The sequence below is a fragment of the Strix aluco genome, chromosome 4, assembly GCF_031877795.1.
Source record: "Strix aluco isolate bStrAlu1 chromosome 4, bStrAlu1.hap1, whole genome shotgun sequence".
NCBI lineage: Eukaryota > Metazoa > Chordata > Aves > Strigiformes > Strigidae > Strix > Strix aluco.
In genome coordinates, this window is record NC_133934.1 from 95,576,162 (window position 1) to 95,594,026 (window position 17,865).

The window sequence follows — 17,865 nt, forward strand, 5'->3', positions numbered from 1 at the left end:
CTGCTTATATTATGAATATATGCAACACCTGCAAACAAGCTATTAAAATCTAATTTCATCCAACTGTATCTTCCTTTCAGACAAGCTCTGGCATTAAGTGCATTAAAAAAAATTGCACATCACCACAAAACAGTTAGCTATGAAAGTCGACTTCTCCCAGAAACAGCCCAACTCTTAACACAAAGGAAATGTTGTCAGTAGTAAAACCTGAAGTTGCAAACCTGCAGGAATTTTATTTTGTTCCTACTGTTACGGCAATACAATGGCTTTGCAGATTACTGTCGTCTGTTAAAAGAAAAGTGCATACACAATATAGTGCCTTTGAAGAGAATGAGGAAGTTTTCATCTGTGAAATACAACTTCCCCTCTGGAAGGTAACACAGTACATTTCAACTCTGCATTGGGAATTAACACCATGATCAACCTCAAGAACACCATCTACAGTGTTATGGGGTTGAGATCAATATTCTAAACAAATAACAAGCACAAGGCAAAACAATGCTCTGGAAGCCACTGACTCAAAAAGGTTCGTAGCCATCCAGCCAACCTTTTTGTTGTTCTAAGGTTAGGTCGGGAGTTGTCAGTTTTTACTTGCAGACAAGCTAAACTGGTGATCCCATTACACACTATGGCACTACAAAACTTTGCTCTCTGTAGACACCACTGTAGAGCCTTGGAAGGCATAACAAGACACGTGTGTTGCAGTGCCTTCCATCAGACAAGCCTTTCAGAAAACCAGTCTGCTGCAAAACCAACATTGAACTTGGTCTCATTTGCATTTTTTTAAAGGTTATTACTTTCCTCATGAAAGCCAGCAATTAATCTCTGCAGGTTGGAATAAACAGCATCCTTTAATCTGAAAACGCAAGCATGTTTGTACCTGAATGTACAGGTAATGCACTGTCTGAATGACTGGTGTCCTCTCTCCTCCTCCATGGCTATTCTTTTCATTGCCTTCTTCATCCTTTATCACAATAAAAGTAACAGAACAGTTAACTACTGGAAGCCAGCCAGAGTTTATTTTATGCATATTACTATTTTTTAATGGATGGAACACATTAATGAGAACTCACCTCCTATGCTAGGTTTGAATAACAAAATAATATATTGACATTTTGTAATGCCACTGCTTCTAAGTAAACTAGAAAAACAAGTGTGACCCAACTCTCATTTTCAAAGTGAGAATGAGTAACATTTTGCCATCACTAGACACTGCAGAAAAAACACTCCAGAAGATCTGGATGAAACCTGAATCTCAGAAGTGTGTCGCATTTAAAACAGAAATTAAAATCTTGAAACTAAAATATACAAAGCTTACTTAAATTAATAATGCAATCCCTGCCCCCAACCAACAATTCTGATATAGTGTATTACAGTGACAAAAAATGCACTGTATATTATTAAATTATATATTGAAAGCTTTTTCATGCCAGTGTACGTTACAACAGAAAGAGGAAGGAGATGAAGCTTTAATAAGAGCATTCTACAGATCATCAAGATTGGCAACGACAGATTCTAGATGCTGTAGAAAAGTGTGCATTAGCTTTCCAGTGATATAGTGCACTGACTGTTCACAGCAAGTGCTGTTGTAAAATCTTAAAATCAACTAAAACCTTACACATTATTCTGACTTCCCATCTCTTTTTGGCTGCTAGCAATATGTACTGTCACCACTTTCAAGAAGTGGCTAGTATGAGCACGTATGTTGGTTTATACCATCTGAAAGCAGAACAGAACTTCAACTTTCAGATGATGCAAAGCAATATATAAGGTTAACTGATAAATCATGTACATACTGAAGTGTTAAACTTGCAATAACTAAGCTTGTGACTACAAAGTGCAACTCATTTAGTTCAATGAACATTATGGGAAACAGAATCCAGATTAACTGCATCAGACTGACTTGTATGGAATGCAGCTCATGATAGCACAACATTTACTCTGATGGAACATAACCTTATATGGTTCTGTACTTACACTAGAAGTGAAACAAAACTTCCCAACTGACCTGCTTGCTTGTTGAAGACTATTTTATGATCTCTTCATTTACACTAGCTTTATCTTTATACTTACTGGAGGATGACCTTTACTGTTTTCATCTTCATTATCAAAAATTATTTCGCTTTCAGAATCTGTGGTTGGCCTGTTTAAAAAGAGAGAAAGAAAAAACCCAAAAGTTTTGGGTACCAAGAAACACTTCCTAAGAAATCTGGAAACTATTTGCAGAAAAAAAGAAAATCTAAGCTTCCATTTAAGACCTTCCATGTGCCTTAAACAAAAAAGCAAAACAACCCCCAAAACAGTATCCTGCTTGCAAAGCAACACTGCCTCTGACAGCCCAGTCTCTTAAAGGGAAGGTACGTATTTGCATCAGTAAAATTTAATTTCTGTATTCAATAAGCAAAACTGAGATAAGTTTACTTACTTAAACAATAAACCACCATGACTGAAAGAACCACTCCATACACAGAGACAGGTATGGAATATGTTAATAAAAAACAAAAATAAAAAAGAAAGGACAAGTAAGGTATTTTTCAGGATTTGTAATATTTCTGTTATTATTTATTAAAAACTTTACTCTCAAGGTTAGAAGCGACAGTCCAACGTAAACAGTCATAGGATAAGAAACTTTCAGAAGCCTAAACCAAAATTTTACTCATACACTGACAGTTTCTAGCTGCAAGTTTTCCTCTCCTTGGCTATCTGACTGCTGGCAAATACAGTTTTTTGAACCGGGAGACAGAACAAAAATGCAGTGAACTGCTTCTAACAAAATAAGTGAGAACGATAAAAGACACAAATTTGGAAAAAACAACTCTGCTCATGTTCCCTATAGATCCAATACTGAAGCCCACTTACAAAAATGAATGTGAGAACACCCCATCACCATCATCGTCATCATCACTGGACTCCTGATCAGCTCCACTGAATTTGTTGCTGGAAGACCTTTCACATGAAGTACTCCACTCAACTGAACTTGTCAAAACCGGAGGAGGAGCGTTAGCTTCCACATCATTTGTCTCCTCAGTGGTAAGGATGAAAAGACCAGCTTTAATGGGCATTCTTTTCTCTTCAGTTGTTTCATATGATGACACAGTGGGAACAGGACTTTCATGTTTTTCTATCCAAGCATTGTAATACCTCACAATATTCTCATGGTTCAAGCGGGAAAGTAATGTTACTTCCCCCTTAATCCTCCGAAATTGCTTGCTGGCGGGGTTTATGCGGATGCGTTTCACGGCATAATAGCAACCATCAAGCTTATTTCTCACCTGCAAAATTCAAATCAATCTAAAGTCAAATGCTTAGAAATGCCTTATGAGTGGAGGCAGAAGTAGAATAATTTCATGGAAGAGGAAGTTTTCCCTCCACCTGGGAAATGACTACAATTCAAATGCAAGCTTCCTCATATTGACAGGTTTCTTCCCAGACTCCCAGCAACCTCTTGCAAAACTTATCAGCCTATTCAATTCAAGATAAAAAAAACACAACACTGGCACAGCACACTAGAAGACAAACAATACCATGCAAACATTGCATATATTGTTTAGCTTCAGATAAAACACACACATCCCCAAGGATTCCATAGAGGTAAATAGTTTTTATACCATACCTTGATAACTGCTCCAAAAGCCCCTTTGCCAAGTAATTTTAGTTCTTCGAACTCGTTGTAGTACCGCGAAAATTGTCTCTGTGTTTCTGTGAAGAATGAAGCGCTGGATATCTGACTGCTGGGTACAACTGTCTCGATGCAATCTATACCTGCTGAATCTGTAATGAGGGTACAAAGGTTACCACCACCGCCACTATGGGGGTAGGGGGATAAGGCACAAGGGTCTGTCAAATAAGCATCAGGAAGAAGACAAAACCAAAATAACTTCAAGTGAAACTAAAAATCTAAAATACAGAAGCGCTCTGCTGTGTAAAACTGGTACGTGCCTAAACCTTAATACCATTTTTAATTACTAACATTAATTGTACTGAACAAAGGAACTGATTCAAACAAGAATGTAATGAGGAAAGAAGTCTCATTGGAACAGCACCTTTCAAGGACAATGTTGAAGTGTGACATTTACACCATGCAGGAGGTGGATGAATTTACAGGTTTAATGAAAGCTAATGCTGATGAGACAACAGCAGTCAGTTCACCCCAGCCAGTCAGGGATATAGAAGTTAAAGAACCTACTAGCTTTTAATGTAGTTAAAAGACAGTCTTGTGAAGCTCTACCACAGCTCAATTTTTCTGTTACTGCAGGCACGTAGTCCACTCATTTAGCAGAATATGGAAAGAACCAAGTTTCTTACCATCTAGATTTTCTTCAGCCACAGGTATTTTCATTCGTGGAATGTTTATAAAACTATGTTGTAACAACTGCTGAGGAGTCCATCTTTCCTTATCTTCCAAGCAAACACATCTGTTAGCAAACCAAGAAGAGAACTGTTCAAAGATCTATTCCTTATCAGGCCTAAATGTTCAAAGAGGTCTCCTTACATTAAGAAGTTATCACCTTTATCATTCAGATGGGAATCAGAAGCAAAGACAGACTAAATGACTTATCCACAGTGACACACAAAGTTGGTGGCAGGGCAGAGAAGAAGAGAGCACCAGACCTGTTCTCCCATATCCCAGATTAGCAGCCTAAACCATGAGGGAGCAATCACCTCTTCACTAAAAGCTGTAACTAGCGACACAGGGGGAAATTTAGCTGTTCTTTCAAAAAACTGTTCAAGTCTTTAAAAAAAATAATAAAAATCAAAGACAAAAAGATACAGGAATGCAACAAACATACTTTTCCAGAAAGTCTTGGAAGTCAGCAGGTAAATTGGTAGGAACAGCAACTGGATATTCCTTGGTTACTTGGCCCTGGCTGAGTGAAAGCAGAAGCAAGCCCAGACTCCATACATCTCCTTTCTTTCCAGGTTTGCTGGGAAGACCATCCTCACTAAAACGAACTTTGGTTTGCTCAAAAACATCTGCTTTGCAGATATCAGCTAAGCGCTTGGATATGCTGTAGTCTGTCACCTTGATGTTTCCTTCAGCATCTACTAGGATACTGGAAGCACAAAGAACTTTGTGCACTACTGAATTATTGTGCAAGTAGTCGAGAGCTGACAAGATCTGAGTCACATAATGGCGCAACTGCTCAATTGGAACTGGAGTCTCTTTGTGTAAGTATGTAGAAAGGCTGCAACCACTTATGTGCTCCACTAAAATGTCCACCACAATTGAATCGTCCCGTTCTTTAAGGTTCATACATTTATAATGTACTATGTTTGGGTGACTTAGCTTCGTCAGTGAGCTGAACTCTGTTTCTGCACCCTGAAGCTGTTAGAGAAATACAACATAACATGCATTGTGTCATCTCATGAATGCACCACTACTAAAATATATAACATATACAAAATACATATAAAATACATGACATTGTCATCCTTTTCTGAAAGGGAAGTATTGTACGCAAGGGGCAAGAACAACTTTGGCTTCTGCCAGGCAAGCTTGATTCCCTTTCTTCAGAATGTTAATATTGTTTTATTTATACATACTTGCAAATACACTCTCTTGCATTTATATTATTGTAAGTGAACTCCCGAATAGCCCAACACACCCCTCTTCTTCTGTGGTGTAGATACTCTGAACACCAGCATTTTTAAGCTCATCACCACCCTCTCAAGTTTCATATAAACTAGCAGTCTCAAGAAAAGCACTGAACCCCACCCAACCTTTACTAAGCCAAATGCAAAATATGGGCATTACCTGTTTCTTACACTTCTCAATCTTTTCTATTTCATTCATTGTAAGAAGCCTTCCCATCTTTTTTTGCCAGTGCAGAACCCACTCATATATTAAAACAAAGTCTCCACTGCGAACTTCCAAGGCATTATAGACTGATTTACCAAGCTGTTCATCCTTGCCTATACATGAAGAGAGAGAAGAGGAAAAGAGCTTCTTTTGTTTCCAAGGACTTGACAAGAGCTCTTGCAAATGCTAAATAAACACCAGTAAGCCTGCTTTCTACAGTTTTGGAAACACAAATCTACTTGCAACTAAACAAGATCCATACCTACATGGTAGGTATGGAAAATATCAGGTCTGATGAGGCCAGATGCTGTGTAGCAGTAGTCGAATGAAAGCAATAGTATATTGGCAAAAAATTGCTGCACATTTTGAAGAATTTCAGGTTTTAATAAATGAATGCTATTTTTGCTGAGTAAATGCCGAGCTCTACACACAGTAAAAAAATTGTTCATCCTCAAACTGCAAAATAATAAAATTCCCTTTGCTCCAGAGACTTTCAGGCTATTTATCCTCCCACTGAGGAAGTGCTATGTTGAAATGAACAATGAAAACGTTTGATGGCCCATTCATATGGGCACTTCATGGCAGCCTTTCAACTCCAAGTCTCCTATCATTGCCTGTGTTTATGTTTTTGCTAAAACCACTGCTTTTATGCCTTTAATATTGGCAGCAATGGAAGGAGAGTAAGTATGCATTTCTAATCCTATGCTTATCACGGGTTTCACTGAAAGGTAAATGACTTCTTGCTTGGTAGCCATGTGTAGCTGACAAGCCAGCTATTTACATTTAAAGGCAAAGAGTTTTCAGTATTATTTGAATTATGTAGAGAATATAAAATGTTAAGGTGGGGGGTTTTTTGGTATGGCTATTCCGTTATGTATTTGTATATGGAGAAGCAAGTTTTTACTTAAAATAGTCCTAAGAAAATATAAAATATTTACCACAAAGCAACTTTTCCTCTCTCACTCTTGACTGTGACATTTCACAATCCACAACAATATTCTCTCCACCCATGCTGCTTGTACCAGTTGACATTAAGTTCTCCCTCTCAAAAAAACCAAACCCAAACCAGCCCAAAGTCCAGCATTTCAAGCCGCAATTGTAATTTTGCTTACCTAGACATTTTCCTTTATGGACAGTAAGTTGTCCAGCACCACTTGTGCTGAAGTTCAAAACTTTGTAATTTCCAGGGGACTCTTCATTATTACTAACAGAAAGCTGGCGTTCTCGTCTGCAATGTGAACAGAACATTTTTCTCCAACTCAAAAAAAGACAGTATTGTTGCAGTCCCTGAAGACACCAATTCTGCAAGAGGATTAGCTTTCAGAGATTTTTGCATCCAATGATAATATCCATTAATTTCAAAGATACTGAGTTAGTGCCAAGATGTATGTCTGATTAGAAGTCCAGCATTTTAGCACCAACATCATGCTGCACTGGGTCTCTATACTCAAAGCCAGGAGTTGAATCCAGACCTTAAAGCTTCTGCATCTTAGGACGACACTTCCAGTAGGGGGGTGGGGGAGTGGGAATAAAAAAAGTAAACATACTACAGCTCTGAAAAATATGTAAGTTTGACTTGATCTGCATTCTCTTTCAAAACATTACAAAATGCAAGTATGTGCAATTTTGGAAGTTCATTCCAGCTTTAGCTTAATTATTTTTCCTGACTTGAAATGGTTTCCCATTTGCCTCCTTTACTACTCTGAACTCCTCCTTCAGGAAAAGGGATGTTTTGCAAAAACTTTTAAAGCAAGTATGATTAAGGTGTTTCTTCTCACATGCACGTATGGAGCTGCACACGAGATCAGAAAGAACTCAAGACCACTAACCCAAAGCAGCCTCCATTACTTCTTGGTACAATCTATTTTGGAATTAACAGAAACATCACCACTGCAAGACTATCCTCCAAATAAATGCAATCACGTATAGAGATCACAGGAATAAATGAAGGGTAACGCAGAAGCTCTTTCAAGGTAAAAAAGCACTACATAGTAAGGAGATGCCACAGGGAATGTCTTACAAGTACTGTATAAAGACAAAATATGCAAAGAAAGCATCTGGTTTTCCAAACTCAAATACTTTTTATAAATGAAATTATTTTAGATTTTAGCAGTTTTCTAAAAGTTTGTGTCCCAACAGCCAAAAGTTCAGGCTTCATAAACAGCTAAAAATACTGCACCACTCTTCTTGTGAAAAGAGACCTCAGAAAACTGAACATATCTAGTTTTTGCTTAACTCTAAATGGCATCAAAGTTTCAACATTTCAAAATATTTTTTTTATTATTTTCACCATTGTTAAAAAAAGTAACTCCATCTTTTTTGGGGGGGAGGTTGTTTTTTGGGGATTTTTTGTTTTTTTAAGTAAGAACATATATTAACTTTCCACATAAATTCTTAGAAGTTCATTGTATGAGTTCTGCATTAAAGCATATTAACAAACTTTTGAGACACTTGTCTTGTTCCACAAGCACAGACTGTCTCGTTCTGTTATACTAAGACTAGCAAGAAGATAGGAAGAGAGATTTATGGACTGTCAAACAATATGCAGAAACAACTGCCAAATATGACTTGGGATAGTCAAAGGGAGGCAACAAGAGTCAAAGTAGGATAGATCAAAGATGAACTTCTTCAGGTATCTAGTGTTGCTGATAAATAACGTGAAAACAATTTTGAACTCTATAGACAAGAAAAAAAACAGGAATACACTATTTCCATTAAAACAGCAGTCCAAATAACAAGTCATTAGCATGATCTGAATCAAAACTAGGAAAATTAATACCAGGGTATCTCCACTGTCCTTGACAGTTATATCAGCTATGAACACAGGACAGGGGAAGGAAAAAAAAAAAAGTTAAAAAAACCCCAAACCCCAACCTACCTATATCATCACCAATCCTAACCTAGATGAGTTGTGTACCAGCAAAAGAACCCTTCAGCAACATTAATCTCCCCTTCAATAAGCTGCTCTGCAAATGCAGTCAGCATTATCCGATTTTCTGGCAGGGAACTTTACACTGGTGTATCTTTACAGCAAATGTTTTGAGATTAATATAAGCTGTAATTTATTGTGTTATTCCAAAACCTTTATTAACTGATTTAAAAATACTTTTTTTCTGCAACTGGCAACATATTGCATATTTTTAAGAAACTAAGTAAGCCCTAACAGCCTTCCAATGATTGCCAAATACTTTCTAAGTTCAACTAAGGGCCAAGCTGACTCCCTTAATTGGGAAGTTCCCAAGTTATCCATAGCACATGAATTAGTTAAACCATGCCAAATGAAGGCGGGGTGGTGGTGTGTGTGCAGAGACAAAGTGAATAGCTGAGCAACATGGCACATTACTCTCTTGCCTTCGAATTTCACTTTAAAATCTAATGTTTGCAAAAAAAAAAGAAAATCCACATGCAAACTGACATACATACTTTGAACGTCCAGCTGAATTTGGTCGATGTTTATTATTCACTCCATGTTCCAAACAACTCCCATTTAAACTGGAAGCAACTCTATATCTTGCAGTATCTCTCCTGTGAGAATTTTCTTGACTTGTCAATGCAGCTATTTCCAAACGTTCCTATAAATCAGGAAAAACACCAAGTAACAACAGAAACTGCTATCCTCAAAATATGCAAGTATTTGACTATTATTCTGTGAAGTCACCCAGATCACGGAAGAAATAGGTTTCCATAATAAATGTATATATGAGGCTGAGGAAGAAGTGCTGCGATCCAGAAAGCATATTTCAGTACTGTCCATGGGCAAGAACGTAAAGATTCTTTACAATGAAACAGAAACATTAACATACTAGCTTTTTTCTATGTCTGTTTGAAAATATCCATCTCCGTACACTGAAGATGCTGATTACTGAACTGTCGTCCCTTACAATTGATTTTATTCCAGAAATAAACCCCATATAATCAAAAACCTATTTTAGCCTAGATCTATTAGAAGCACTGGATGAGAAAAGACATCCAAGGACAATTCAGTCAAGTAAATGTCTCAAATTTTTATAAGCATATGCTACACTACTGGATAGAAGTTACTGCAATGGTTTTTGCATGCTTGCTTAGAAAGAATACCTGTTTGGCAATCTCTTTCTTTTTTCTTTCTTCTCTTTTCTCTTCCTCCCTTCTCTGAATCTCATTAAGGATTTCACGTTGCTGAAATGAATTTTGGTTTTGTTAGAGGTGCAACAGTATATGCAATGCAACTGCTAATCTTACCCTGGTTTAGAAAAAAAAAAAGCTATGATGCTGATTTTTCAAAAGTGTTAAAGAGAACTTGTGGATCTCACAAGAATAAAAAAACCAAGGAAGTCAAATTAGCTCTTCTGAGGAAGCTAACAACATCAATTGTATGATACAGGAGAACAGAGTTGTAGACTAAAGAAAATTACTTCTACTGACAGACCCAACAATAAAGTTTCATCCACAGAAAAGGTAGAGGAATAAGCCAAAACATTCTTTTAAAAAAAGAGCTATTCTATCCATATTCCCACAGCATAAAGACTCCACACTACCAGTCTCTGTGAGACTCAGATAAATCCCCTCATTCCTAGTGAGGAATGTATGCAGGTCCAAAGTCTCTTTGGATTAAATTCACTGCCCTCTAGAGAAGTCTGTCACAGTGAACATTCCAGGCACTCTGTGGGTGAAGGCAGGCTGGATTACCTATCTGTCTGGCTAATACTTTCCAGTTTAAGATGGAATGCGCTTTATATATACACATTTGCTTACACTTTTGTATAAGGTCCTCTTTATAAGTGATTTTCACGGGATCAGGAATCAACATTTAGGTTTCAGGCATGAATATTTCTCAGGGTTAAAAACACATCATTAAAATATTACAATTGCAGCAGCAGATAGTTCCTGTAGCACACACTGATCAACTCATACTGACAGGTCTGACAAGTTAATAATTCACTAAAACCCCATACTGTGCAGGATAATTTACAAAATCATGATTGTTTATGTTATTTTAAGAATACAGGCTTATTCATACTTTAACTTCTCTTACCTCCTGCTCCTCTCTTCTCTTAACTTCTTGTGCCCTACGCAATTCCTCCTGAGCCAGCCTTTCTTGTTCTTTTTGGTGATTTTTTAGCATTTCTTCATGAAAAGACTTCGAAGGTGGTTTATTATGCTCACTGAGAAATGACTGTACATGGTCAGCAAGTTCAAATATCATCACCTGAAAGAAAACAAATATGACATACAGAGTTCAAAGAAAAAGTAGATCGTGTAGTAAAATGATACCCAACATGAAAAAGCAATACAGCAGCAGTGTGACTGCTAATTTTGTTACTTATCAGGGAGAATTTACCCTATTTCAGTATTTTTCTCAGTACTATTATTAATAGAACTGCAACATGAAAACCCCCTGACCACAGTAGCAAAGATGACAAATTACTGAGAGACAGCCAACTTCAAGCATATTCTTTTTCTTAAAAAAAAAATTATCCTTTTCTCATCTGCTTTTAGGCATATTTTTCTATCCACAATGATCTGTGTTTATGACATACAAGCTACAACAGAATAAATCCTTTGCGACTGTCTATTACTGTATCTATCGCTATGAAATACTTATTTCACTGCTAACACAAACTAGGCTCCCCAATTAGAACTGTAAAGCTACTTAAGGCATTTCACATTCATATAACCACAACTACTAAAATAAGAACTGCACTGAAGACTCAGCTGAATTCTGTTACACGATTTGTTGGAATCAATTTTCAGTTACTGTTCACTTGAACTGGGTATGTACTGATGATCTATTGACCTGTCTGGGCTTAAGCTTTCATCAGTCTAGTAGCATCTAATAGCGTTATTAATTCAAGCAATCTGTAGTGCTAACAGACCATCGTATCTCCAAAATTAAAGAACAGTACATCACAAAGATGCATCCCAGCAGTCAGCAGGAGCACTGAGCAGGATTTGCATATATATAGGTGGGAGAACAGCCAAACTAAATTGTACCATCTACCTGTAACAGGCTGACACTCCGAAGATTCTCAAACACTGAATCCCCTGCTTGAAAGTAAAAATGAAACCAGGAGGCAATTCAGAACGGAAAGAATAGCACAATATGCATATATCTGACACATGCAAACTAAAATATCTTTCCCAGGTTACTATGCAGAAGGCAAGGTGATCATGCATGCACACACATGTATTAAAAAAAGGAATCTCAATAATCAGAAAACCACAGTCTGCTGTTCAGTTTGACAGGTAACTGGGATATTTTCAGATTTTTTCATATTGCACAATACACTTTAATAAAGAATACCTGTCAAGGCAGAGAGAACAGTTATCTCCCTTTCCCTGCAGGGACAGTAATTCAAGACTGCACTGTGTATATCATTCATCAAAAATGTGTATCATACATGTAACTGACAACTGTATCTACACATTGCTGGAGCAACCTCAATTCTTGCTTTGGAAAATTAACATTAGGAAAACCTATGACACATTTGTAGCTCCTTTCAAAGAGATCAGAAATCAGTCAGGGATTTAAAGCCCTACAGGCCAACAGCTCTCCTGGGGTCAGCTGTGAACAGACAGTACATGTGACATGATTTAGAGGCTACTTAGAGAATTTGAACCTTGTATTTCCTATCAATTGTCCATAGCACAGTCGTTACAAAACAGAAAAAAAAAACAGAATACACTGTTAAACTGATAATTTCCAAAGATACTGTAAAAATTGGGGAAATTCTTGGTTATTGAACATAATGAACAAAACGGTATCTGCCTAAAACAGTTCTTTTGAAAGTATGCAGAAAAATTGGCAAAGTAGAAGTATAGTAAAGAAGGTTTGATGGGGCAAGACTGAACGACAGGCAACCCCTGCCAAACCTGTACAGTTGACAGGCTTAAGAAACTGAAAGCAGAGTATTCCATTTCAGCACATAACAACTTCCACAGCTGTGTATTTCTCACTTTTAAAAAGGCAAATGTGAACACATTTGATTTGTTCACTGTAACATTTCCAAAAAGTGATAAGAAACATACCATAAACTGCTTTCACCAAGAATTCAGTGTTTGCTAGTAATTCTTTGAGTCATTTCAGTCCTCAGCAACAATGGAAAGGTATTATCAATACCAAACATACTTGGGGACTTATAAAATCCCTTAAAATAGATACAAATTCTAAGCTTCACACGTTTCTCCATCTTTCTCTTTTTATCCTACTCGGGGGGAAGTCAAGTATCACTATTCCTAGGCACAGCAGAAAAAAGGCACAATGGCATGGAGTGACTGTGCTATAGCTGCAGAAGTCAAGTGTCGAGCTGGTATTATAACTAAGGTCTTTTGCCCTTCAGTTTGGCATTAGATGAACAACATCACACTGAAAAACTCCCCAGGTAATCACTATCTGCTTAAACAGGTATAGCCACTTACAATATTCAAATTAATCTGAACAGTGCAGAAAGCTGTCAATTTTAGTCAGTATTGCTTTTCATACTATGAAATAACTCTTGAGAATAGCATGAACCTTTAAATCTGCCTTTAAACAGGAATAAAGCCTGCACTATTTACACATGCACTGTATTTTAAGATCAGGCATATTGCGAACTTTCATTAATTAGAAACATTGTTAAGAAAGAAAGTCAGTCTCTCCTTCCTCGGGAGCAATGCACCTTGCACATCCAACATGGATGCATTCCATTATATTATACCACAAATGTTTTTAGAACTACTTAGGTCCAGAGTATATTTCTCAAGGAAGTAAAAAGCTCTTACCTCTCCACAGCGCTGTTTTGCCAGTTCAGCTAGTCTGAATTTTAATTCATTTATTTTCTCATTTGACAAGCCTTTTGAATTTTTTAGTTGTATTTCAGGGACACTGGGAGACAGCAACAAAACGTAAAAAAAGCCCTCATTAGAAAAACTGAGTGTAAAAAGCAACAGAATGTTAATAAAAATGGTGGATGAGGGAAAAGGAATGGAGTTCATAGTCACCTGGCAATTAGTCAATGCTCAAATAAGCAGTACATAAATATTACATATACAATATAGAATAAAGCCAGAAATGCTGTTTTACATTCCCTACCAGCAAATTTTCTGGCTGCAGATTACTTGCCAGTTATACTTAACAGAACTACCAAAGAAACCCTGCAGACTCTTGTAATTCACCTCTTAACCAGTAGTTTACTTAATAGTCCTTTAAAAATATTACTAGTGTAACATTTAGGTGTTTAAAATTTATCACCACTATAAGGGTTACACAAATCTAAAGAAACATATAAAAAATAAATAACAGCTAAATTTTAAAAATGTTTAAGATAAAGTAAACAAGTAAAATGTCTGTATCTATGCTATCTTAAAAAAAAAATAATATTGAGTGGCTGTTCTGTCCTGTGTTACAGGGTTTAACTGAGCTATCACTTAGTAAGGAATAGCACTTCCCTTGTATACCGCTCATGCCACAGCACAAATGGACGGGCTAAAGGGAGTTATGCTTTGGACACAACCAGTGGCAAAAGGACTGAACAAAATGGGGGACAGTGCAACACTTAACCCAGAAATTACTTGCCAACCCAAAATGCTGGGGGAGGCTGATCACCTGCAATTCTGTTTACATTCTCTATGGAGAACTCTTCCAAAAGGCTAATCCAGCAGAAAACAGGAACAGCAGATACAACTAAGACAGCAGATTGTCCCTCTCTCAGCAGGTCATGAGCTGAAAAAGTTTAAAAACGGCACTAAGATGCTAGCAGGTATACCTGTGTTTATGTCTCTCCAAGGTACAGACTGAGTCTGCAGTCTTGCACTGACAAATGCGTCCCTGCTATTCTCCATTGCACAAGAGACCACATCCAATTCAGGTGCCAAATGTTACAGTTGCTTATTATAAAATATCACAGGCTTAACAAATACTGACATGCAGAAAGCAAGAATAAGACTGATGAATAAAACTACATGTTTTTTTCAACTTACACTTTACTTTGGAAAACAAAGAAAAACATTCATAGAAAAAAGGTTGTATTTTAACGTTCACTCACGTATCAGGGTAACTATGTGGACACTTGACCCACAGATCAACTTTGGCATACACTTCATTATCACCAGTCAATCCCTGAGGACGCAGAACTAAATTAATTTCAGGAGGTTGCCGTACCTAAAATGGAAAGCAAAACTTTTGATTTAAAAGAGTTTTTTGGTTTTCTTTTAATGAAAGCACACAACTCTCACAACCCATATTATGGCAGAATTCAGGTTAGACCATCCAAACCATGAAAAAAATATATTAATGTATTGACATTGCTCAATGAGAGCGAACTGGTTCACTGATTATCACAGTTTATCCAGTATATTTTTAGAACTTCTTCAGATAAGTGGTTACAGTTAATAGAAAGATGATTCAGGCTGAGCAAAAATGAGGTTTGATAACAAAACCCTTGTATCCTGCTTACTGTAGGCTAGTAGTAGGAAAAAATTAAATAAATGTAACAGATTATTTATGGACTATCTACAAATTAAAGCATTCATTATAAGAATAGTATTGTTTCTTTTGCGTTTGTTTTAGATCACTAACACCCATCAGTCAATATTTTATTTTCTGACATGACAACAGATGATAACATCACATCTATATACACCTTGTGTGGCCAAACAAAAGGATAGTAATTTTTTTGTATTTATATTTTTGGTTTTAGCATAAAACAGAATTTTAACAAGTATTGCTTTTCCCACCCATCCTGTTCAAATTGCCTACTCAAAATCACAATAAAGTAAAACATACCCATATAAACATTCTAAACTTTTACTTTTCAATTAGAAAATGATTTTTTTTGAAAAAAAGAAAAAACCAAACAACTGAGATCTTAGTAACATGACAAATAGGTAGGGAAATAACACATGGAATAACAAATATGGAAATGGGTTAAAAGATGGTCACTATCCCCTCTATTTTCCCTTTGGATTTACAGCAGGGAAAAGGATAGTTTAATCAAGAGGATGCCAGGTATGAATTTAATAGGGAGCAAGGTCTGCAATACTTCTGAAAACCCAGCAAATTAAAGTGCCCACATCAAACTCCATGGGAAAAAAAAAAGAAGTTGTAGGTTGCGGCAACAATTTTAAGTTCAGGTTTATGGCAGAAAAAAAGACAGCAGGGGCTATGATATATCTTGTAGAAACTAAACCCAAAAGAAGCGTAGTGGTTTGAACCTGGCTGGCAGCCTAACACCACGCAGCCATACACTCACTCTCCCCTGCCTGGGGAATCCGGGACAGATTGTAGGCTGAGATAAAAGCAGTTTAATAATTGTAATAATACAATAATAGAAAGTACAAACAGGTAACGCACAACTCGATTGCTCACCACCCACCAACTGATACCCAGCCTGTTCCCAGCTAGTGATCCCGAAATACCAAAAATCCCAAAACCACAATCCCAGGAGCAGGAGAGAACTCCCACATTCCTGGCACCCCTCCTCTATATACCGAGCATGGCATTACATGATGTGAAATATTTCACTGGTCAGTTTGGGTCCGGGGCTCTGGCTGTGCCCCCTCCCAGCTTCTTGTACACCTGCACACAGGCAGGACATGGGGAGCTAGAAAGTACTTGATCTCTTCGCAAGAACTGAAAACATCAGGGTATTATCAGGATTCTTCTTGTAACAAATCCCATACTGAAGGAGCACTATTTTAGCTACTAAGAAGAAAAATTAACTCTATCCCAGCCAAAACCAGGACAAGAATGTAAAAAGAAACGACATTAGCAGTGAACTTGGGGAACTGAAAAGGGTGACCAGCACCTCCAGGTACAGGAAAACAGTGCCACAGGTGCAGCTGAAAAAAAAAATTATCAATGAGACATTGTGGACACAGAAATGAAAGAGTAGTGAGCACTAGACCTGAGCATTAATTGGTTGTGATTAAAAAACACAACACTATAGAAACGAAAGTTAAAGTATTACATTATCATGGAAACAGCCACAGTTAAGAGTAAACCACAGCATACAATAAATATGCAGAGATCAGCAACCTGTACACCGATGAGACGATTAAGAAGGTATGTAATTAGTGGGTTAAGGGATAAATTAAGAAGCAATTTAAAAAAACCCCTGACAATTAATTAAAATGCAGGTTATACGCACAGCATTAACTACGGCGCGAACGCATCGACCTAGAGGATTAACTGCAAAGGCGGCCAGTCCCAGGCTGCCGGCCGACGGGGGGAGGACCGCGGGCGAACAGCCAAGAGGCAGGAGGCGCCCGGCACGACCCGCAAGGGCTCGGCACTAACAGCGCTCCCGCCGCCCACCCGCCCGAGGCGCGGGCCCCGCCCGCAAGCACCGCGGCCCCGCGCGGCTTCCTGCCGCTGCCCCCCGCCACCTGCGGGGAGGGGGAAGGAGCGGGCCTGCCCCTCCCGCCGTTACCGGCCGCAGGGAGCGCGGCCAAGGAGGCCGCCGCACTCGGAGCGGCCCGGCGAGGGCAGCGCTGCCGCGGACAGGGCACCCCAGCCCCGGCCAGCCCGACGCAAGCAGCGGGCGAGCCGCAGCAGCCCCGCTTGCTACCTTCCAGGCCTGGCTCTGCCGCAGATCCTGGAAGTCCTGCCCGTAAATGGACTCCAGCACCTGGAGCTCGTTCTCCTGCCGCAGCTGGTAGCTCTCGGCCGGCTCCGCGGCTGCCTCCGCCGGCAGCTGCTGCGCGCCGCTCGCCCGGGCCATATCAGCTCCCCGGGCGGGGGCGGGCGGCTGCCATGGCGGGCGGCCCCGCGGCGCTGCCACCCTGGAAGTGGCGCCGGCCCAGCGGCGGCCGCGCTTCGCCGCGCCCCGGCACCGCCTCCGCGGCGGAGGGAGGCGGAGCCGGGGGCGCCGGGGCCTGGTGCTGCGTCCGGTGACGGCGGCTGCGGGAAGGGCCGGGGCTCGGGCCGGTCCCGCAGCGACCTCGGCGCCGCGTTAGCCCCGGGCCGTGCAGGGCCGTGAAGCCGACGGCTCCCGGCGGCCTTTCTGGGGCTCTGCCGCCCCGTGAGGGACCGCGACTTAGCGCCCACCGCTGCCGTCGAGCCCCGCGGCCGCTCGTGGTCCCGCCTGGCCCGTCCTGCCAGCAGTGTA

The 17,865-nt window shown here is 39.3% G+C and overlaps 1 protein-coding gene across 13 annotated transcripts in view; it reads right to left on the reverse strand.

Moving 5' to 3' along the window:
• The window catches only part of EIF2AK4 (eukaryotic translation initiation factor 2 alpha kinase 4), a 42,324-nt gene extending 24,756 nt beyond the window's left edge, over window positions 1–17,568 (reverse strand). For 4 of the 13 annotated variants that reach the window (XR_012623283.1, XR_012623284.1, XR_012623282.1 and 1 more), the window contains exons 1-14: window positions 17,326–17,568; window positions 14,803–14,918; window positions 13,541–13,643; window positions 10,815–10,988; window positions 9,878–9,958; window positions 9,224–9,372; window positions 6,913–7,028; window positions 5,756–5,913; window positions 4,791–5,326; window positions 4,306–4,415; window positions 3,614–3,771; window positions 2,860–3,272; window positions 2,074–2,143; window positions 881–964 (exon numbers count right to left, since the gene is read on the reverse strand). Coding sequence is in view for 9 of the 13 variants with exons in the window: in XM_074824466.1 (XP_074680567.1) it covers window positions 881–964; window positions 2,074–2,143; window positions 2,860–3,272; window positions 3,614–3,771; window positions 4,306–4,415; window positions 4,791–5,326; window positions 5,756–5,913; window positions 6,913–7,028; window positions 9,224–9,372; window positions 9,878–9,958; window positions 10,815–10,988; window positions 13,541–13,643; window positions 14,803–14,918; window positions 17,326–17,478 (2,421 nt within the window). In the remaining 4 variants the exon portion in view is untranslated. Of the gene's footprint in view, window positions 1–880; window positions 965–2,073; window positions 2,144–2,859; window positions 3,273–3,613; window positions 3,772–4,305; window positions 4,416–4,790; window positions 5,327–5,755; window positions 5,914–6,912; window positions 7,103–9,223; window positions 9,373–9,877; window positions 9,959–10,814; window positions 10,989–11,780; window positions 11,828–13,540; window positions 13,644–14,363; window positions 14,481–14,802; window positions 14,921–17,325 lie in introns of those variants that run through there. The other 9 variants (XM_074824466.1, XM_074824467.1, XM_074824472.1 and 6 more) reach the window with 8 other exon arrangements.
• Between the last annotated feature and the right edge of the window lie 297 nt (window positions 17,569–17,865).